The sequence below is a fragment of the Panthera leo genome, chromosome A2 (assembly GCF_018350215.1).
Source record: "Panthera leo isolate Ple1 chromosome A2, P.leo_Ple1_pat1.1, whole genome shotgun sequence".
In the NCBI taxonomy this organism is placed as follows: domain Eukaryota; kingdom Metazoa; phylum Chordata; class Mammalia; order Carnivora; family Felidae; genus Panthera; species Panthera leo.
This window is the reverse complement of record NC_056680.1, coordinates 22,765,810-22,789,025: the sequence shown is the minus strand read 5'-3', so window position 1 is coordinate 22,789,025 and position 23,216 is coordinate 22,765,810. Positions and strand designations below refer to the sequence as shown.

The 23,216-nt window shown below is 45.6% G+C and overlaps 1 protein-coding gene across 1 annotated transcript in view; it reads right to left on the bottom strand.

Moving 5' to 3' along the window:
• Window positions 1–23,216, bottom strand: part of CACNA2D3 (calcium voltage-gated channel auxiliary subunit alpha2delta 3) — an 859,990-nt gene that overhangs the window by 394,027 nt on the left and 442,747 nt on the right. Inside the window, exons 10-11 of the mRNA XM_042929688.1 lie at window positions 9,352–9,441; window positions 515–628 (exon numbers count right to left, since the gene is read on the bottom strand). Of these exons, the coding sequence (XP_042785622.1) occupies window positions 515–628; window positions 9,352–9,441 (204 nt within the window). The remainder of the gene's footprint in view (window positions 1–514; window positions 629–9,351; window positions 9,442–23,216) is intronic.

Here is a 23,216-nt window from a genome sequence, read left to right as displayed (position 1 = left end):
AACTTGGAAAGCAAAGAAGTAATTAGAACAGTGTACAAGCTTTGACAAGGATGGGGAACAGCCCTGGGAGATGGAGAGAAGCTTCTGGGTGGTAATGAGGGTAATGAGGGTGGTGAACGAGGAGCTAGAGAAATACAGAAACACACAAGAGAGGACTGGGTGGCCGCCATGGCCAACTTCACCATCTATAGATGCAGGACTCACCAAGCAGCTCTGGGTCCACGGAAAACAAAGGTGCTGCCCACTATGGACAAAGCACGCTTCACAGTGAGTCTTTTCACTGAACACGCTGAATGTGTCTTTACAGGTTTCTTCTCTCCTCCAAAAAAGTGTCATTTTGAAAACAAGGAAAGCTATAGTATTTGGCTTGGTCAACCAAAAACTACAAGCCTGAGAAACAGTAGTCTTTATGAGATTCAGTCCAGATGGGGCACCCACCCCTGGACAACCTGGGGGTTACAGCACAACACAGATTCTCCATGGACCACGCTGCATGGCATCAGCACCAACTCACCTTCCGATCTGGCCAGTTGTACTTCGCAAAGATAGTGTCATAGGTGTCCACTGCCCCATCGGTGATGAGCATGATGGCCTGGCTGCAGACGCTGCCTTGCCCAGTATGGTTGAACTGCGGAAGAAAGAAGTTCAGACTAAAAAACACACCAGAGTTCTGTACATCCGTGAGACTTCAGAGGCATGAGGGCTTGGGTTTGGGAAGCCTCTCAAAACAAGAGCTCATTCTACTTCAGCAAAACACAACCTACACCATAAGCTTCTCCCCACGCATTCACCATATTTGCTTTGACAAACTGGAACTAAATTCAGACGGCAGAGAGGATTTCTGAAAAACACACGCAGGGTGGGAAGTGAGGTTCGAGGACACATAACCTCTCTTACCTTCAAGCACAGATACTGCCTCATGATACAAGCCCCAAAGGCACTGGCACAGTCACTCTTTAGGAACACCTGACATGGGCAGAGCATAAGTGGCAGGCAACATCTCTTTTAAAACCTAAATGAATCTGGTTTGATGGGTACAGACTGCACTATATAATAAAATCAAGGAGGTTTTGGACACATAAAGTCAGAAACAGGCCAATTCAAACTAGAAGCCTAGGCATCCTTTTGTTAGGGTTCGTTTTAAATACGTATTTGTTAGGGGTGCCTGGGTGGCTCAGTCGGTTGAGCATCCGACTTCAGCTCAGGTCATGATCTCACGGTTTATGGGTTCAAGCCCCGCGTCAGGCTGTGTGCTTACAGCTCGGAGCCTGGAGCCTGCTTCAGATTCTGTATCTCCCTCTCTCTCTGCCCCTCCCCCGCTCACACTCTTTCTCTCTCACTTTCTCAAAAATAAATAAATAAACTTAAAAAAACTTTAAATATGTATTTGTTAGCAGGTAACATTACATGTTAGTTTATTACATATTTATTTTGTCACATATTAGTTTATTAACATATTATGTATAGCAGGCTGAAATTCCAAGGTTATGCCCACTGGTGTGTAAGACCCTAAATTTCTTCAACTTTCAGTTTTACATGGCATTTTAAAAGCTCCCAGTCTTTGTGAGTGGTAGATAGGGTGACCAGACTGGTTACCAGAGCTTAGTGTCCTTTCCTTGAATCAGGGTTGAAGAACTCCCTTAACCTTAATGATTGCTATTAATGCTACAATTCAAAGCAACACCATGTCTGTTAAATACCCTATAATTCCGTGACAATGCCGAGGCATGAAAATATACAAAAAGTCTTTAATTTTCAATAGTGAAAACTCCCACCATTATAGTTGGTGAAATGTATTCATTAATTCTAAATTATTTACTAGTGCCCACACAGAGCTGGGGCTGAAACATATAAAAATCCCCTCCCTTGTGTAGTTTGTATTCTATGTGGGGAGACATATAAAAACAAAGTAAAAAGTAAATTTTGTTGTATGTTGTGTGATAACAGCAATGCTAAGAAACCAAAAAAGAGAAAAGAAAGCAAAGTGGGGGGACAGGAAATGGGGAGGGGGCAGCTTTAGAAAAAATGGGGAAGACCTCACCAAGAAGGTGATGTATGAGTAACACCCGGAGGGGAGAGTACCTGTGGGGAGGGGGGGGCGTCTCCAAGAGGGCAAAGAGCATGTGCAAAGGCACTGAGTGGGCATGTTTGATCTGTTGACCATGGCACTGGGGAAGGATGGAGACTGGTCTTAGATTTGCTGCTGGTTCCTGGTGAGCCAGAGAGCTAATAAAACACTCAAGTTGAATGTTTAATGTCTAGTCTCTGTGCACTTAGAATTCTCATGTGGAGACTGAAGTTGTGACTAGAGAAAACTATAACTAGCTGGATGAATAAATGGATAGAAGGATGAATGAAAGGAGGGATGGATAGAAGGATGATGGATGGATAGAAGAATGGATGTAGGGAGGGATGAATGAATGGATAGATGGATAGATGGATGGATGGAGGGAGGAAGGGATGGATGGATGGAGAGATGGAGGGAGGGTTGGAGATGGATAGATGGATGGATAGAAGGATGGAGGGAAGGATGGATGGATGGAGAGGGATGGATGGAAGGATCAAAGGAAGGAAAGGAGTGAGGGAAATGGGAGGGGAGGAAGGAGGGAAGGAAGGAGGGAAGAGAAGGAAGGAAGGAAGGAAGGAAGGAAGGAAGGAAGGAAGGAAGGAAGGAAAGATGGGCAGAAAGAATTTCTTGGGGCCATATTGGGATAGAGCAAAGCCACCTAAAACATACATGGACTGCCATAGTATAGTGAAAAGCACTTAATTCCATCCCAGCACCACAAGCCATGTGCCTGCAGTAAGTTCTCATATCAGAGTATCCTTTTCTTCATTTATAAAATGAGACTACCATGCGTTGTTACAATGCAGGTTAAATGTTCATTATATGGCAGGCAACAAGTATTAACTTACTTAATCTTGACTAGCCTCTGAGGTAGGTACTATCATTATCACCACTTTACAGGTAGGGAAATTGAGAGATGAGTTAACTTGCCCAAGGTCACACAGCTACCCTCTGTAGTGGCCAGGATATAAATCCAGGCACTCCAGCTCCAGAACCTACTCCCAGATTCAGCGTACTCTATGGCCTCCCAATAAAGAGATGAAGGTCCTTGAGGAGATGGAGATACATGGCAAGGCTCCATAAGCACTCATCTCCTTCACCTGCTTCTTCCTCCCTCCACTCTTTCCAGAATTCTAGGGCCACATGACAGTCATCAGGTCCTCCACTCTGAGAGTGAGTGAGTGCTCCTCAAATTTTGTGCCTTAGGTTCACTTTAGTCCTGGCCCTGGCAGCCACTCCTGCAACTCAGACCAGACCAATGCCCTTGAATTAATGAGCATACATGGCCCATGATGGAATATCATAGAAATTCTCAGGTAGGTACTAATACTTGGGAACTAAAGCCATCACACATAGCTATGGTTCTATTGTCTTTATCAATATAACTAACTATTCCAGAGCTCTCTTGCTCAGGAAGATAAAAATTGCAAATAACTTTTTTGCTTATTCCAGGAACGTCTTGAAAGGCCCATCAACTCCTCAGTAGAAACTGTCACAGGACAATTTGTACCCTAAGACTCTTGGGGAAAACACTAACCTCAAAATCTTCTCTCTGCTGCATCCACCAAGTCTAAACTAGAATATTAGGATTCTCACCCAGTCTTAACCAAGCCTCTTCCTTCCCCTCTACTCTGAAAGACTCACATTCAACCAGACTTCATAGTCTCCAGTACATGACTTTGTCCCTTCCACTTTGGGACATTACTAACATTCTATGGTCATAGTGCATTTTCTTCCTTACTGCAGTAAGAAGAAACATCTCTGCAGTCTTGCCCTATCAACAAGTTGTTCTGGAAATGTTCTGGGGAGCCTGCATTCAACATTGTCTTCAAATCACTGAATAAAGCCGGCAGCAGACCACTGAATAAAGGTGATCTATGCTTCAGTTCAAAGAGGGCTGGAGTTCACCCTGGGCCTGTTGTTCATGCAACTCATTTGAAAACATCCTGGAAAAAAACTCTCCCAAACAAAAGGCAAAAAAGAGTGGGAAATGAAGATATCTGAATGATGCAGACTGGAAGACAGGGCTGCCCTGAGCTGTTTATTTAAAAACATCACTTTCCTCTCTGGCTGAGCCCCTGGTATTCTCTGCAGCAATCTGCAGTTGGAGAATTTTGAAGAATGCAATTAACTTCAAATGCTTTGATGAGTAATATCTCTTCTCTGCATATTTGTCTAGAACTTTTTTTTTGAATAGCGGGAGTGATGAAAGTGTTTTCCATAATAATAACAATGACAAGGGCCTGATGAGGAACTACAATTAGCTCAGTGATTCATCAGTTAGCAGCGAAAATTTCAATGCATCCTGACATTTAGAGCATTTGGTTGTGATTAACAGCCTTTGAAATGTCACCGAATTTTATTTAATTGGCTAAGAAAAATTTTTAAAAGGTAATCACTGCAAAGATCATATTCATCGCCAAAAACGATAATTGCGGGTGTCACATGACAAGGTAGATGCTAACTACTGTAGCAAACTGGCTCTGTGTTCTTACAGAAACTAATGAATGCAGCAGAGATCAATAGCTGGAAGAGTCTTAGAAGTTTATTTGAATGCTCCTTTCAAAGTCCTTTGTGCAACAACTGCAAGCCTTTAAGTCACCCGAGCAAATACTGACACTGAAATGCAGGTAATTGCAAAACAGAATTAATTTCATCTAGTAACCCCTGAACCACTCTGAGCCCCGGTCACAATCACAATTTCAAGTGTGTGTGTGTGTGTGTGTGTGTGTGTGTGCGCGCGCGTGAGCGCACATGTGTGAGGGAGAGAGACGGACACAAAGACAAACGCACACAGAATGTGTGTCTGTGTAACTGAGAAATAACTCTTTGTTCCTATTGGCTTGCAAGGGCAGGCATCATGCACAGGAGAGAATTACATCACTTAAAGGTCATACTGATGAAGTGGAAAACAGCGAAAGAAAGCTTCACTTTCATGGGAGATTAACCAGCTCTGTGTTTTTCAAAATGTTTGGCTATTTAAAAGCCTAGCGGCTAGAGACAGGATGGAAATGTTTCTCTCTCTGAGATAAATGTGCACTCAAAATATGGTGCCAACCGTCAACAATCTCTTATCAGGGACATTTTGTAACATTTCTGGTCCTTCCATTTCTTGCTATCCAGAATTTACACCGGACCCATTAGGTTTTCTAACTGGCCAGACCCCAGAGGGTTTTTACGGGTGAAGGCAGAACACAGATGTGTGGAAGATTTCCCTGGTTCACAAATACTTATGTGAATGAAGGAAAGAAATCCACTGTGTGTTGGTGATTTTTCTGGACCTGAGAGATGCTGGGAGGTTAATAGACCCTGCTGGAGTATAAGACACATTATGCCTGAAGGTGTACTTGGTGAGCTGTGACTTCTATAAGATTCTAACCCTGAGGTTCTGATATGATATAAAGAGTTCTTGAGTCAGTAAGTTTGAGAACTGGTATAAATACATTTTTAAAAGGTCTGTTCCCTGGAGGACTTTGAAGACCTTGAATATGCACAGGTGTGTTGTGAGTCTCTGGGACAGGAGGATGGCATCTCCCCACCTCAACAACACCTGGGGTAGAGTATCCTGGCAGACCAGCATCGGCTGGGCATGCAGTGGGAAACACTGGCTTGGAAGTGTTTGGGAACAAAACTGGTAAGTGGACAGGGTGGGGAGAGAGAAGTTACCAGGGCAAGAGAAAGGAAAGAAGGGAAGATAAAGGGAAGTGGACATTCCCAAGGACGTGGGCAGGAAGTAAGACCAAAGCATCAAGAGCTCCGGCTGCCTCTAGAAGCCACAGGCAGCCTGGCAAGAGTTGAGGTTGCCCAGTGACTCCATGGTCATAGACATGACACTTCCCAGCCACCCCAGCCCTGCTGGAAGGGAGGCAGGTACTGCTTCATTGTGCTGAATCCTCAACCCTGGTCCACCAGGGCCAGCTTCATGGGTATATCATGTGCACAGCAGTACAGGGCCCTCACTCGGGGCAACCCTCTGCTGTCACTCTCTTAAGATTCTTAATGACTTCTGAACATTTTCATTTTCATTTTTTCTGAGTATTTTTAATTTTTTAAAAATGTTTATTTATTTTTGAGAGAAAGACAGAGAGTGAGTGGGGGAGGGGCAGAGAGAGAGATACACACAGAACCTGAAGCAGGCTCCAGGCTCTGAGCTGTCAGCACAGAGCCAGACGAGGGGCTTGAACCCACGAACTGTGAGATCATGACCTGAGTCGAAGTCCAATGCTTAACTGACTGAGCCACCCAGATGCCCCTTTTCTGAGTATTTTTATTTTGCACTGGGCTTCACAAGTTATGGGTCTATTCCTATCCCCATTTTACAGATGAGGATAATAAAGGTGAGGCAAAGCAGAGTTTTCTCAAGGCTTCACAGCAAGCTCTGACCAAGTCAGGCTTCTCAGCCCAACCTGCCTGACTCCAGAGGCCACAAACTTCACATGACAAGCATTCCCTAACTCCTGCTCCTTCACCACTTCTGCCAAAGAGCCAGAAAACAGAAATCCACGGCAGGACACATTTCCAAACAAGGGATTCACGAGTTCGGAGTGCCTCCCGCTGCTCTAGACACTAGGCTTTTGAGATAAAAAGAGAACCAATTTTATAATTGTGACAAATCCTTTCAATATGACTTTCTAGAAAGAGCCTGCCAAATATGCAGAGCTTGGCATCTCCAAGCCCTGAGACGGTGCCTATCCAGGGTTCAAATCAGAATTTAAAGATGTAGCTTGGCCCCCTGCTCTGACCAGCTACGTTCGCAAATTATTAGTAAGCTGTGAAGAGGGCTGTGCTGTCCCAAACACTGAGCCTTACACAAATGTGAATTATCTGCAGTCAGCAGTCTCGTGCAGCCAGGTGGGAGGGAAGAGCCGAGGGCGATTATGTGGCACCTTCCCTTCCTTATCTCTCCCTCCTCTGCAGTCCCAGCACAGGCTCAGGACCGAAATCTCAATGGCCTTCTGTGTGCCAGTAGATATTATTGGTAAAAGAAAGTCTAGAATTAGGGCTTGAGAGGCTAGTGTAGCTGAGTGAGAAAGATTCCAGTTTTTGAGCTGGGCACAACTGAGCACCAGGATGAGCCGTGTGATGTTGGGTGGGTGATCCTATGCAAACCCACACCCGGGGCCCCACCGAGCGGCCTGAAGACTCGGTGCAGAGGGGCTTCTGGGCCCCTGGCTGGTCTCCCAGCTCCTGCAACAGCTTAACGTAACTGCTGCTCCGTTTAGGGCTTGTTTGCCCTCAGTTCCGCCCCGTGACTTTCCCTGCATTCCACACTTTCCCGGCTCCCCAAGAGTTTGGACAAGGCTCATCCAAAGAACACTAGAAGATAAGCCAACGCTTTTCTAAGCCATCTCTCCCTTTCTTCTGATCTGGGGGCCTGGGTGCTTTCTGGCAACAGCTGCACCTCTTCCAAGGTACCAGCTGCCACAGGACAGGCCTCCCCCTGTGACTCTGGCTTTTCCCAGGCAGCCCTCCGTGGCCCCATTCCCATCTAGATGGCCACTAGGAGGAGGCTCCGATGGTGTCCCTTGCTCCTGTTTTCCCCCCTACCTTAGAAAGGAGCTGCTTCCTGCTGCTGCCCATCTGAGGATGGTTTCACTCTCTGGTTTCTGAGCTTTTCCATCCCCTATGCAACCAATTCCCTGAAGTAAATCCCTGCTGTTTGAAACACCTAGAGTGATTGCTATTTTTCTGCTTCTTAACCTCTTAACCTACCTCCCTGGTCCAAGCCACCAGTTATGCATCACCCAAATAATTTAATGGCTCCCAGCTATTGTCTTTGTTTCTCAATGCAGCAGCCAGAGAAATACTGCTAAAACTCAAGCAGGTCATGTCATTCTCTGCTCAGACTCCAGTGACTTTCCATCCCACACAGAGCAAGAGCCAAAGTCCACCTCCCCCCCGCCAGAGTCTGGAGGGCTCCATGGGGTCTGGCCCCTGCTACCTCCATGATCTCATTCCCTTGCACTCTCTTTCTCCCCTGCTCTGCTCCTCACACTGGTCTCTTATGGTAACTATGCCAAGCATCACTGCCTCAGGTCTTTTGTACTCTGTCCTCTTGCTGGCAACTTCTGAAGTGACTGTTCCCTCACTTCCTTAAGGTCTCTACTCCAACCAAGGTCACCTAATCAGAGAGATCTTTCCTGACCTCACTGTATAAAGCAGCAAGTCCTTACTATGCTGGCACAATGGGGCTCTCCATAGGCACTTCATCTGTCTTTTCCCATTAGACCTGAGGTCAGCAAACTTCTTCTGCAAAGTCCACACAGTAAATATTTTAGGTTTTACAGACCATATGGTCTCTAAGGCTAATCAACTCTGCCACTGTAATGCAAAAATAGCCATAGAAGGTACGTAGTCAGGTGAGCATGAATGCATTCCAATAAAACAATATTTACCAAAATAAGATGCAGGCTGGATTTGGCTCACGGGCCATAATTACCCAACCTTTACACTAGTCCATTAAGGCAAACCCTTTGTGTAGTCTGTTCTCTGGTGCATTCCCAGTGTCTGATATTAAAAATTACACAACACATACTAGTTACATAAATGATACAGAACCTGCATTGATAAAGATTGCCATTATTTTCCTACTAGTCTCCCAGAGTAATAAGAACACAAAAGTCACATGTTCTTCTAACTTAACACACTTGGATTGGAGGGGCAGAACCCCCAGCCCAGCACTCCCCAAAGTTTTTCATGGAATGTTAACAGGTGCTACCTGAAAAACTGATTCTTGTTCCAAGAAGTGTGGGAAACAGTTGGTTCAGTGGCATTCTTTCCTGTAGTACCTACTGGAACTTTGATTATGTGACTGTGTATTAGGAATCTCCAAGGGGCTGGAAGAAAGGCAGGGATGGGTACGGCACTCCCTAAGCATAGTGCACAGAGAAAGTTTTTCTTCTGCTAACCATCACCACAAGCAGGGATTCAGTATGAAACACAATGAGGGATGAGTCTACTCTATGAAGAAACTGAAAGTTTCTGAGGCAAAATCTGCACTGGAAGGTATTTAAGTGTTGGTGGTCCCAGAGTCAACAAGCATGGTGGGTGAGTGCCCTGATCAGAGGGCATTTTACACTCCGCTCAGCCTCACTGGCTGGACCTGGGTCCCCAGAGGACCCAAATAGCCAGCCTCACCCTCCCATCTGATACCTATGGATGCCACTCAATGACAGCAGGAGCTAACTACTGTTAGCATTATTTGCTGGTCCATGATCGAACAATTTTTAAAAAATCCATCTATTCTCCTGGACAGAAGAAAGGCAAGTCAAAGAGGAGCTTACATCACTGAGAATGTTGAAGGCCTCATTCAGAGCTATATCCAGCATTCCAATTCCTTTGGCAAACAGTTTGTCCAGATGCTCCCTGAAGTGCTGGAACGACAAAGTAGAAAATTCATTAGTGTCCATATGGTTACGTGATGCCAACCTTGGGTGTACACCAGGACCAGTGCATCCCAGGCCCAAATGATCATAGTGTGTTCTTCTTCCCTTCAGAATTCAAAACATAAGAACTTATTCAATATAAAATTTACCTGCCATATGCATTTTTAGCTGTGATCACATTCTAGGGAAAGAATTCACTTAATTCTGGTGAAAAGTACTTAATTTATCTAAAATTCCTTCTTTCCTTTCCAGTTTCATCTCTCAAAACTTACTTTATCCTCTTCTACCCTCAATTTTTCCACTTCTGATCACTGCTGAGACTGTACGTGCTCTCCTCACTGGGAATCCACTCTCCATCCATTTCCTGGCTCCCCTGCCACACCTGGTCCCATCGACTTTGGAGACCTCACCCCCTTCCTGCCTTGGAAAATTTCCTAGACCCCCCATCTCTGACAGTGACTTAGAATGCTTCCTCAGTTGGGGCGGGGGGAGGGGGGCTGGGTGGCTCAGTTGGTTAAGTGTCTGACTTCGGCTCAGGTCATGATCTCATGGCTCATGGGTTTGAGCCTCACATCAGGCTCTGTGCTAACAACTCAGAGCCTGGAGCCTGCTTCAGATTCTGTGTCTCCCTCTCTCTGCACCTCCCCCGCTTGTACTCTTTCTCAAAAAATAAATAAACATTAAAAAAATTTAAAAAGAGAATGCTTCCTTAGGACCCCATGCTGCACCCCATGCTCAGATATACCTTTCACTTAGCACTCCAGGTATGTAACTGCCTAGTTAGATTCTGCCCCCACTCGAGACAATGATGTTCTGAGACCAGGCATGTCTTGTGGCCTACTCTATCTCCCATGACGACCACATATCTGATACACAAAAGGTGCTCAAACCATCTCCAAAGAGCAAGGATAAAGACTGGGTCATGAGGTAAGAATTGTGATTACAGCAAGAGAGACACAGGCTAGAACTCAGAAGAGATTCAAGGAATTCACAAAAAGGGACCAAGCCTCTTCATAAACATCCCTAAGGCCCATCTGGCTATGTTGGATCGACAGAAACCCAGCATCAGCTGGAGAGGAAAGGGGGCAGAAGGAAGCAAGCCTGGAGCCCATTATGTTTCTGCTTCTCAACAAAGAGGCAAGAGCAGGTCCAGGCACGTGCTCAGGGCCACATGAGCTTGTGGCATGTCCGCTGACCCAAAGCCCGTGTCCACAGTGCCATAGCTGCCTGGCATTATTTTCCAGTTGGCCTATTCCAAAACCACTTCTGTTCTACCGAAATGAATTGGGCTCTCCCCAAAGGCATCCACACCCTCGTCTGCTAAAGAAACTGGATGGAAGAGTCACCCGGGAGGGAGAGGGGCAGGAAGGGCGTGCTCACGGAAAATGTTTGCTGGCGATTTCCTGGCTGAGGAATGGCTTTCTTTCTCTTCCATGCCCTGGGACCCTTCAATGCCCTAAGAATTCCATCAGCATTCAGATAGTGACACCAGCTCGTGATGTGTCTGCCCGAGAACCCAAAAACTGATCACAGAATAAGAATAGATCATAGAGACCGATCTTAGGACACGCTGATGGTCTAAGATGCTATTCTCCCTAGGCCCCCACAGGAGGCATCAGGGGCCACTGGTCATGCGAGTGGCTGCAGATTTGCTGGAAAACTGGACTGGGAAGTTTTGGTGGGCTCCTCACGGTGGTTCAGCTTTAATGGCACCCAGACCTAACACAAATCAAGGCTGGATTTGAAGTTGGCTGCTCACCCTAGATATATTCACATAACCCATAAGACCCCTGCCCAGGTCCATCCTTTCCTCATAGCAATCATACTCTCATGCTCACCAGAGCATGGAGTCATGAAAACCTGCTTCATAATAGGTCCTTAGCAAATAACATGTAACTGCATCCTCACAACAACCCTGTAAGGTTCCATCAACCCACTTTGCAGATGGGAAGAGTGAGGCTCAGCACCAAATTCACACACCTCCTAGCTGCCTGGCCCAGGTTCTACCCAGGTCTGCTTCACCCCTTCTAATGCCTCCTTCTCTCTGCTATACATTTGCTACTTTTATATATATACACATATGTATACATATGTATATATGCCAGGTACTGGCCATGAGCTCTTAATCTCTACACCTGCGCTACAGGTGAGTCTACAGGTAACCATCAAGTGGCTTGGGTGTTGGGGGAGAGGAATGCTGAGGGCCATGGACCCAGACAAACCACAGGGTCAGGAACCAAGACTTGTGCTTCTCTGTTCTTCCTGCTGGATGCCCAACGCCCAGCAGGATGCCAAGCACATGGCATGTCCTTCACAAGCACTGACTGTACAAATCCAGACAGTTAACTGAATCTGAGGAAGCCCAGGTGTCCCTGGCTCCAGGTGAGCAGGAAGGGATCAAAACAGATCAGTCTGCCTTCTCCAAGAATAGCCGCTTATGGAAACCTGACTCGTAGGCAACTAATGTCTACCAGGAAGGACTTAGGCTCAGCAGGCATCACCTCAGGGTGGTCCCCACACACCCTACAGGACGCAGAGCATCATGACATGCCCATCACGCAGCTTGTAGAGAGGCTGGGCTTTAACCTGCCCTGGGTTCACATTGCTGTGGCTAGACCTTGCCTTCACAAGTTCATTCTATTCATCTGATGTCATTTCTGTCAACTGCATTTCATTGTGCTCGGCCACACAAGTTTACGCAGCATTGTTTTTTTTTTTTAATAACATAGCAACCCCGTTTAATTTTTCTTTAATCCATGTGCAACTGAATGTCATGTGCAGGAAGATTGCTTCAGACAATGGTTGTTTTTATTGTCGGACACTTAGAGTAAAATGCAATAACATGTCACGGAATTCCCCTCAACCCAATTTTATAACAAGGTCCGTTCTGATTTTCTTGCTTTTTGGTACAAATCTGGTCCTTATATTACATGGAAAAAATATGTCCCCAGGTTAAGGGTTTCCAAACAACATCACAGATTAAGGACTCTCTCTTTGTGTCTTTCCCTCTCATGTCCCTCATGTCTGGACTCCGTTTTCTCCTGTTGTATACCTGGACCAAATCTGCTTCATCATCCTGGTCTTCCAATCTTCATTTAATCCTTGGCCCACCTGTCATTCTACACAAAACTGAGGCCTTGCCTTCCAGGGAACTATCTCCAGTGATGTGGCTCCACTAAGAGCTACTATGGCAGTCAAGAGCTATAGGTAGCCATCTACATTAAATTTAAATAAAATTTCCTAAAAACAAAAACTCAGTTGCTTGGGGTACCTAGGTGGCTCAGACGGTTAAACGTCTGACTCTTGATTTTAGCTCACGTCATGATCTCACCATTGTAAGATCAAGTCCTGTGGCGGGGCTCCTCACTGAGCATGGAGCCTGCTTAAGATTCTTTCTCTCCTTCTGCCCCTCCCCTGTTCTCTCTCTCCACCCCCCCCCCATAAAAACAAAAAAACAAACAAAACTCCATTGCTCAGTCCCACCAGTCTCATTTCAAGTGCTCAACAGCCCCATGTGGCTAGTGGCTACTGCATTGGATAGTGATGATCAAAGAACATTTCCATCATTGCATAAAGTTCTACTGGACAGCACTCATCTGGAGACATTTGGGCAAGACTGGTTCTTTCTCCTCACCAAGCCACTGATCAAGAGTGAGTCAGAGGAAACTAAGGCTTATACCCACTGGATATGGGTGGTTTTTGCCTGTTCAACATCCATTCCCCTTCTTCCGATTTTCCTTCTCCACTAGTGCCTCATGTCATTTGGGTGAGGTTAACATCTTTCTTCTTCCTTTCCAGATCAAAGGGTAAACCCATTTATCAGGCTTGACCAATTTGTGAATTCCATCCTGAATTCCATGAGGCACCATCAGGCATGGGCGTATGACCCAATCCCTGGGCCTCTACTGAAATGTGGGGAAGAAAACTCTCTCCACTGAGACTACTGAGAGGTAGGGAAGAAGGCTGAGCTGCCAGCAGCCATCAAGCCTCTGGGGAGGAAGAGCTCACCTGAATAAAGGTAAAGCCAATGAGAAAAGAGCCCATAATGGAGGAAACAAGGCAGAATCATGTGGCTTGGGTTCCTAGAACCAGGAATGCCTAGCTTTTTCAGGTAAGTGAGCCAATAAATGTGGTCCTTTGCCTGACCAGATCTAGCTGGATTTGGGCCGCTTAACTGAAAGGAAAGGACTTTAATGACCACAACCATCACAATGACTCTGGCTGGGACAATGCTTCCAAAGCCCTGCCCTTGGATTACAATGATCCCCTTCACTTCCTCTGTCCCCAGCCTCCCGTTTTTAATCACTGGCATTACACTACACGATTTACCTATGTCCTGTGAGTACTCCTGCCAGACAGAGTCAGGTACTTCATAGCACTCTCCTGGTGCACGTGGATTTAATGGCCACTGCTTTCACTACTCAAAACCTGGAGGAATTTGCTAAGGAGGAATCCTACCCACGTGCACTCCAAGGGCAGTGTCTGGAAGGGAAGGAAGGGGCCTGGCCGACTGCTCTGAAGCGTCTTCATCAATTCAGATTTTCTTTTCTCCGTCCTCAGCTGTGGTTGCTCTAAGATTCAAAATGTGTCATATTTAATGCAATCACATTATAATCACTGTTTATAAGCAATTAGTATATAGAACCCATGGACTCCGGAAGAAAAAAAAACTGAACTGAAATTCAGGAGACTGAGTCCTAGTTCTGGTTGTACTATTTACCAGCTATAAGGCCCTGAAGCAAGTAGCTTTGGCTCTCAGGTCTCAGTTTTGCTGTCTGTGAAATGGGGATGAGAAAAGCCGCTGCATGGTGGGTGGAAGAGTGAGCTCGCATTGGTGCCTCCGAGTAGCAGGCAGAAGCAGGTGGCCTGAATTACAAGTCCTACACTGCCACTCACCCTCCTTGAACACCTGAGGAAGACATCACCTTTATCTGGGCCTTCGACTCACTCTTTTTTTTTTTTCTTTTTAATGTTTACTTATTTTTGAGAGAGAGGGAGTGTGTGAGTGGGGGAGGGGCAGAGACAGGGGGGTGATACAGAGGCTCTGAAGTGGTCTCTATCCTGACAGAAGACAGGCCAATGTGGGGCTCGAACTCATGAACCATGAGATCATGACCTGAGCCAAAGTCAGACACTTAACCCACTGAGCCACCCCGGCGCCCCCTTCAGCTCACCTCTCACGCAAGGGGTATTGGGCTGACCTCCCCCTGATAATACAGGAAAAAAGTCATCTGAAAGAACAGTGATGACAGAAAAATGTGAGACTATCTCAATTTCACATTCACTAAAATAAATACGTGGAAAAAAAATCCTACAAAGCTTTATACTCCAAATGCCTTTGATGCCAACTTCCTGGTTTGCAGCGCTACCATCTAATGGGCCTTGGAAAACGACTTCTTTTTCCCTGTGAGGGCCAGGTTTGATTACATGGAGAAAGACATGTGGTTGATTTCACCAACACCGAGATCCGAACGCCTTCCAGAGCCAGCTACAGAGAACAGAAGGTTCAAGAGTGCCCGAGCCAGGAAGACATGCCACAACGGCATGCCAGAAGGTGGCCAGTTTTCGTTATTTTTCTAAATTAAAATAAACAATTTATTGGAAATGGTGACAGTTCCGCTTTATTATTAAACTTCAGTGAAGGAGGAGGAGGGTGGCTCTTTATCTTTGCTCCACGCACTCAGGCAGCATATGCTGCTGCTGCCCGGGAAAAGGCCTCGCTTCCAAAGCAATTAGTACAGCTTTATGCCTGGGGAGATAACCAAGAGCCCCACAGCCTCCCTCGCCTGAGTGCCAGCAGGCCCAGCAGGGCTGCTTATCTCCGTGAAACAGTCACAACATCCAGGCCAGCAGAGGGTCCTGGAGCAATAATCCTCTCCCTCCACCAGCATTTGATTTAGTTGAATCAATACTATAGTGCTCTCTGTGATACAGCAATCATGTTTTTCCTGTCTACATAATTATAACGAATGCTTGAGTCCTCCCAATTAAAAGCAGGGGACTGATATGACAAATGGACATGAGGAGACAAAACCATCCCCCATCCACAGAGCTGGGGGTCCGGGCTAGGGGGACTTAGGGGGAAGGCTAACAGCCACCAATCCACGATGCCCATCAAAGTCACTGGCATTCAGCAGACCTGAATCATATACCCACTAGGTGTGGAGGAGGTCACTGCAGCACCCCCGCCATAGCTTTGAAATTGCCTCACCCAAGTCCTCCAATGGCAGCCAACATTGGCCCAATGACAACCGTATGCTGGGCACCAGGTGTTTTGCATGCATTATTTCGCCTGATCCCCCTAATGACTCTAAACGGTACTATCAGGTTCCTGTTGTACATATCAGCAAATGGAGTCCCAAAAAGTGCAATGTTTGCCCAGGATAGCAGAGCAAGTGTGAGGAAAGGGAGCCTCAAAGTGTGAAGCCCCATACCTGAAACCCTGTGCAACATAACCCCCCCCCCCCAACACTGAGAGCTCAGCTCCCTACATCCCTGACAAAGTACAGTCCTCAGGGGTGGACAGAGTCTATAGGGTCATGTGCAAAGCCACGATCCCATTCAGGGCTGGCTTCATGGGCATGTGACCTAGGCAGCCACACAGGGCCCCCTGCTTGGTTTAATGCTTTGCCATCACTGTCTTGAAATTCTTAATAATTTTACTTTTGAATTTGCGACTTGTAAATGAAGTCCCATGGACTAAGAGCATGCGTGTGAACAGAGCAGGTATAGGAAGCATGTGCGTGTCCGCTATTCCTCACTGCCCATTCACACCTAGCATCCATAATGACCGGGGGCCCAGAATCCTGGGGGACAGCTATGGTGCAGGCCTTTATCAAACATGCTTGACTTTATTAGGTCACTTAGCACAGTGCTGTCAGGTAGCTTAGGGTACATGTTTATTGACAAACTAAAATTAAGAAGCTAAAAGTGAAGGTACCCTGTACAGGGTCTTCCACTGTCAGTTTTAGCAGTAATAGACACGGTACCCCTTGCCTTCTAAAATAGGGACGGAGCTCATGTCAGTCAAGTCAGCCTGAACAGACAAGCAAAGACTGTTGCATTCTCTTTTTTTTTAAATTTTTTTTAACATTTATTTATTTATTTATTTATTTAAATTTTTTTTAACGTTTATTTATTTTTGAGACAGGGAGAGACAGCATGAACGGGGGAGGGCCAGAGAGAGAGGGAGACACAGAATCAGAAACAGGCTCCAGGCTCTGGGCTGTCAGCACAGAGCCTGATGCAGGGCTCGAACTCACAGACTGCAAGATCATGACCTGAGCCGAAGTCGGATGCTTAACCGACTGAGCCACCCAGGTGCCCCAACATTTATTTATTTTTGAGACAGAGAGAGACAGAGCATGAGCAGGGGAGGGTCAGAGAGAGAGGGAGACACAGAATCAGAAACAGGCTCCAGGCTCTGAGCTGTCAGCCCAGAGCCCGATGCGGGGCTCGAACTCACAGACCGCGAGATCATGACCTGAGCCGAAGTCGGACGCCCAACCGACTGAGCCACCCAGGCACCCCAAGACTGTTGCATTCTGATGTCAGACTCCTCATTGACATCTCTGTGGTCCACTGCCACTGAGCTCTGAGCGCAAACCACAGAAGCCTGTTGGTCAGAGACCCAGAGACACCTGACTTCTGACCTGACTAGGATACTAGACCACATGATGATTTAGTATAAATATGGACTCTTCATCCTAATATAATTCCTCCTGACAACACCCTTTCAACTCCATCCCTGAGATGATCTTCCCAGGCTCCAGCTGAGGCTGAGAAATCCCGTGGCTGAATTACGACTGCATCTTTTGGGCACCCACACATCAGGGACCTAGGGCAGTGCCCACACAATACAGTTTACAGGAAAGGCACACGTCCCGTGGCATTGCTACCTCAAAGCCCAGGCTCCAGTGAATCAGACTGTCATTTGATTCCAGCAGGGAAAGTAGACAGTGACATGGTGTTTCTCAAACATGAAAACAGAATGGCCCAAGAGGCTCGTGGTATTAAAGAGCAGACCCAGATGTTTGCAATTTGGGGGAGAAAGTACAGATACTGAGAGAACCTTGTCTGAGCTGGTCCCAGTTTCTCCTTAACGTTGTCTATAACAAATTGAAGTGTCTGAAGATAGCAGCTGTTCGATGCTAATGCCGAATTGGAGACAAGATAGATCTCCTGGACGTGAACAATGAACAGCATTTCAACATCATTTTGAGGGCAACAGCAGTATGTGTGCCAGGTGAGATGGTGGTGACGAGCCCAGAATTGGTGACTCTCTACAATCAGAAAACACCTGAGATGGAACAGGGGCCTGGAGCAAAGCCATCGGAGGCAAGGCTGTGTCCAGGACCACTCACTGCTGTACTGTGTCAGTTCACTGTCCTCTTTGTTAGGGTTCGAGGGAACCTGCTCAGGGCACCCCTGAGAGACTGAAGAAAGCCACAGCCCAAATGCTACTTGGACAGAAATATCTGCTTTGTGTCTCCATGCAGTACAATGGTGTGTGTATAAACAGCAGGCCTCACTCTTCGCATCTTTCTGACATTTCTGAAGGTCCAAGTTCATCCTCTATAAACTTTATGAAAACTTTGATTTGATTCAGCTTTGCTTCTTGGGGGAAGAATGCTTGCATCAGTTTCAGTGTGCGAGAGCAGACAGAAGTCACGGTTCCAGTTAATTCCAAACATGGTGCCAAGCTCCGTGGAAGCTTTGACTCTGAAGAGATGTGTATTTATAGTCAGCATCTAGGGAGAATGGAATGCAGATGTGGCCCCAGGGATGCCGAGGGCTCATCTTCACCAAACCGTCCCCTCCCTGTCAGGCTGACAGTCCCGTGCACACGGATGCAAAGTCACAGCCCAGAGTGGAAGCCGGTAGATGCCGGGAACACACATCTGGGGTCACCGTGCAGGGGATGGTGATGGATGTGCCCTGACCCACCCCAAGCTCGCCCGTTCAGTGATAGCAACATTCATTTCTGGAAGAGCCTGGCAACGACAATGTGACCCCATGAGACAACTACATGAGAACTTTTTCTGTAGAATCACTTGGAAGATTTCCATAGTTTTGTAAAACTTGTACTCAATTAAAGTGTATTTGTTTCAATGATCTCTGTAATTTGCCAAATTAATTACATATGGATATCAAACTTGTCTGATGGAAATCTGTGAATAAGCAAATACCCTGTATAGCATTGTGACATATTTTTTTAGGGATGTATCAACATTTGACCAGTCAGTCCCCTGCTGATGAAAATTTAGTTTTTCAGGGTCTTACTGTTCAGACGTTACTATAGTAAATATCCAGTACACATACCATAGTGACACAATGCGTATGTATATAGTAATAGCAGTATAACAACTCACAGAAAGGAAGTTATTAGGTCAATAATTTCTTCATTTATACCATGCAGGGTTACAACGAGAATTTAATGAGATAATCAGACAGAGTGCTTAATCCAGTCCAGCATATATACTAAGCAGTCAGTAAAGGTTAGGTTTTCCTAGTAGGGCACCAATGGCATTGCATTTTGAGGCTATGAAAGTATTTAAATCAAATTCTAAAAACAAAAACAAAGCCCCCCTACAAGTGTGCCTACAAGTGTGCAAAAGGAAAGTCATTGGCTCCTATCAGGGGAGGACCAGGAGCAAGGACTCAATGATGTACTCCAGGCTGGGTTCCTCTGTGTCTATCTCCCGGAACCACTGGGCTTCGTTCTGCCAGGTGGCTCTCAACCACACAGCTGTCTACATCACTGGTGTCACACTTTCCTGGCTCAGTCTGCCCAGTGGCCAGAGCTAAGGGTGCCAGATAAAAACAGAATGCCCAATCAACTTGGAATTTCAGAGAAGCAACAAATAATATGCTAGAAATGTATCTAATGTTTATCTGCAATTCAAAGTTAAGTGGGTTCCCTGTTTATCTGTTTTGCTAAATCTGGCACCATGACACCAGACCGATTTCCACAATATTTTTTAGCAGAAAAGTCCCCGGAAACACACTGATTAGCCCAGCTTAGGTTATGTGTCTGGGGCTGAGCCAATCAGGTGGTCAGAGAATGGGACTATTGACTTACCCAGGTCTGGATCATGCTCCCATTTCTGAACTTGAGATTGTAGTAGCAAGAGCTGGGGAAAGTCCTACTTAAACTTCACCAAATGGGTTTGGTAAAGACGGAGGGATTTCACTGATAGGAGGGAGGAGGGGGTGCTGGACAGATAAGAACTGCAGCACAGTGAATGTATAATCAGCTGTGGGAGAGGTGCAGCCCTTCACTGGCTTAGGCCACATTCTCAACGTACTGACACAGCCAGGAAAGCAAAGACGTGTCCACACATGCACATGCGTGCACGCGCGCACACATACACACACACAGTTTCCACGGTGAGCAAGGTCTTTACTCTGCAGCATATTGACAGGAAACACATGTAAAGAGGAGATAAGAAACAAATGGTAGCTTTTCCAGAGAAAATCACAATATGCCTCTAAAATGTTAAAGGGTTTCTAGAAAAAAGGTGGTCCTGCGAATGGTCCTGCGAATATCTCAGCAGAAAGAATGTCTGAGATAGAAGAAAAGATATTACTGCTGATAACTAGTATTTATTGCGTGCTTTCCACACACCAGCCTTGGCTTGAGCACACACGAGTAGTGTGTCCTTCAAGCCTCATGGCAACCCCCACGAGATACTGCATTCTCATTGCTCCCTTTTTATAAATGGAGAAACAGATTCAGATGGTTCACATCACTTGACAAGATCTCACAGCTAATAAATACAAGGGCTGAAATTTAAATCTAAGCATTCTGTCTTTAAAATATATATTTCCTCCCATCCCCCCCAAAAACTTATTACAGAAATTTTTAATTGTCAACTCATGGTGAATATTATTTTATCAGCATCCCACCACCACTTTCCTCTAACTCCCGTATGGCCTCCAAGATGGCCTCCAATGATCCTCCCCTCCTGATATTCACAGCCTCATGGCGGTGGGGGGGGGGGGGTCCTCCAGGGTTGCTGCTCTGTGATCCAGAGTTGGGCTCTGTGATCAAGAGAATACAGCAGTGATGATATGCCACCTGCAAGATCAGGCTGTAAATGACACCATGGCTTCTGTCATGGTTGCTTTCCCAATCTCTGTTGGATAATTCACTCTAGGGAGGCCAACTGCTTTGATGGAAAGAGGCCTATGGATTGCCCACTGAAACTGAAGCTTCCAACCAACAGCTATAAAAGAACTGAGATCTCTTCCCAACAGCCACATAAATGAGTTTAGAAGTAGATCTTCTATCCTAGTCAAGCCTTCAGATGATCACAGCCCTCAGCTGACACCCTGCATGCAATCTTGTGAGAGACCCTGAGCCACAACCATCCATCCTCCTACATCCCTGACCCTCAGAAACTGTGTGAGACAATAAATGCTTCTTGTTTTAAGCCGTTAAATTTTGGGGTGATTTGTTCTACAACAACTGATCATTTAGATTATTGTGAAACATCCCAGACATCACATTATCTCATCTGTGAACATGTCAATATAGGTCTCTGAAAGAAAAGGACTTTTAAAGACAAGAGCCTAACAGTCATCCCACATTGTGCCAATCACAGCCACCGTTTGAATTAGGATCCAAATAAAGCCCCCACATTGTGCCTTGTTGAGGGGTTTCTTAATTCTCTCATGCTAACTCCCTTCCTTATTTTTCTCAGTTTTTCGTTAAAGGAACCAAGTTGTTTGTCATGAAGAGTGTCTCAGAATCCAAATTTCACTGATAACAATTCTCAGGTGTCATTTGACATGTTCCTCTGTCCCCTATATGTGAACTGGTGGTTACCTTTAGAGGCTTGATCAGATTCAGGGCTGACTACTTATGGATGGATGGATATATTTACTTCATTTATGCTACTGTTACTTCCCTCAGACAAATGTCTGGTAGTCTTCTTGTGATGTTGACAGCCATTGATGCTCAATGCCTAGATTTGTTCACTAGGGGTCACATTTCAATTCTATCAACCCTCATCGTTTATTAAAAATTTCCAGAAATTTCTAGAAAGAAAAGGTTCCCTTCCTGCACTTTATTTTTATTTTGAGAGAGAGAGAGAGAGAGAGAGAGAGAGAGAGAGAGCGAGCTGGGGAGAGGGAGAGGGGCATAGGGACAGAGAGAGAATCTCAAGCAGGCTCCATGCTCAGTGCAGAGCTTGATGTGGAGCTCGATCCCACGACCCTGGGATCATGACCTGAGCCCAAATCAAGATTTGGACACTCAACTGAAGGAGCCACCAGGCGCCCCACTTATTGTACCATTTAGCTGACAGAGGAACCATTTGTAGAGGAATGTTGGATAAATGCTTGCTACTCTTCATTTTATATTGGTTTCCAAAATAAATATTGGACCAATGGTGACCCTCTTTTTTTGGGTACTATTTTGAATTTGTGGTTTTGCTGCCTCTTATTTTTATTATCAGCATGGATTGTAACATACATCATGTGTTTTGATCTGTTGCTAATTTTTTAAGGAGAGACTCCCAGTAAATCCATCTCTGGTCAGTGGAAGCCTCTTCCCTTTAGGGTTGCAACCAAGTCCTTTCACAAGAGTCGACAGCTTCCTGCTCTCACAATGGGCAATATGTGCCAGGTTAGTCTTGTTCATTTTCTGCCCTGAGCTAGAATCGGCCATTTCTTCAAGGAGCCCAATAAAACCCCCTTTGTAACCACTCACACTCCACAGCATCTGTGTTTTCCTTGGGTAACACCCGGGTAATGAGAGGGATGGAGGGACAGAAGAAAAAGCAAAAATGGGCTGACTGAAGAGTCAGAGAAGGAGCAGTCAGGTGAGAAGCTCATGAAGGGCATAGAATGTGGGATGAATCTCACTCCAATAACATGGACAGCCCATGATTAAGAATCCTTGAAATGTCACATACTATACTTGATCAATTAATAAGCAAGAGCAGATCTGGTGTATAGACAGCAATCAGTAAGTGACACCAGTATATGCAAGAGTAACAAAAGCCATCAAGGAAAGGCTTACAGTAGTTTGATGCTACACAGTAGGAGCACTGAGGGAGGGCCCAGAGACAAGTTGACTAGGACATGAGAGTCATAGGTAGAGAAACAGCATGTGCCAAGATCCTGTGGCAGGATGAAACAGCTCACACTTAAATGATTGTAATAAACTCACTGAGCACAGAGAGGGAAAAGAAGCTTGGGCCTGGAGAGCCAGGAAGGAGCCAGACATGGTAGGAACTTGTAGGCAATATCCAGGACTGTTTTCAATGAATTATTAATTAGAGGCTGTTAAGGATCAGAACTCAGAGCTAAGACAGAATGCCATAATATGGAACAAGAAGCCTTTCCCAAGGACTCCCAGATCAGTGGCAGGGGGGCCATGAGAGTAAACCAAAACACAGACCTCAAAGAAGAGGTGACAGAGGCCCAGGGCCATTCACACACTGAAAAACAAACTGCAGTAATCCACAGGAAATGGACACATGGATCCTCATCACAGGACATGAGGTCAACACAGAGCTTTATAGATAACATGCATCTTCATATTCCAGGAAATTTAAGATTCAGTCACTGGCCAGGTGAACAAAATAGCAGAAGAAATCTCTCTAGCAAAGAATTTTAAGACATGAATAAAGGAACTTTTTAGATTCACTGTCATTGTAAGATTAAATATCCAAGTTGTTGTTTAAATATCCAAGTTCTTTTTCCCAAAGAAAATGCCTCTTTTACAAATGTGCAATCTACCAGACAGGTAAAAA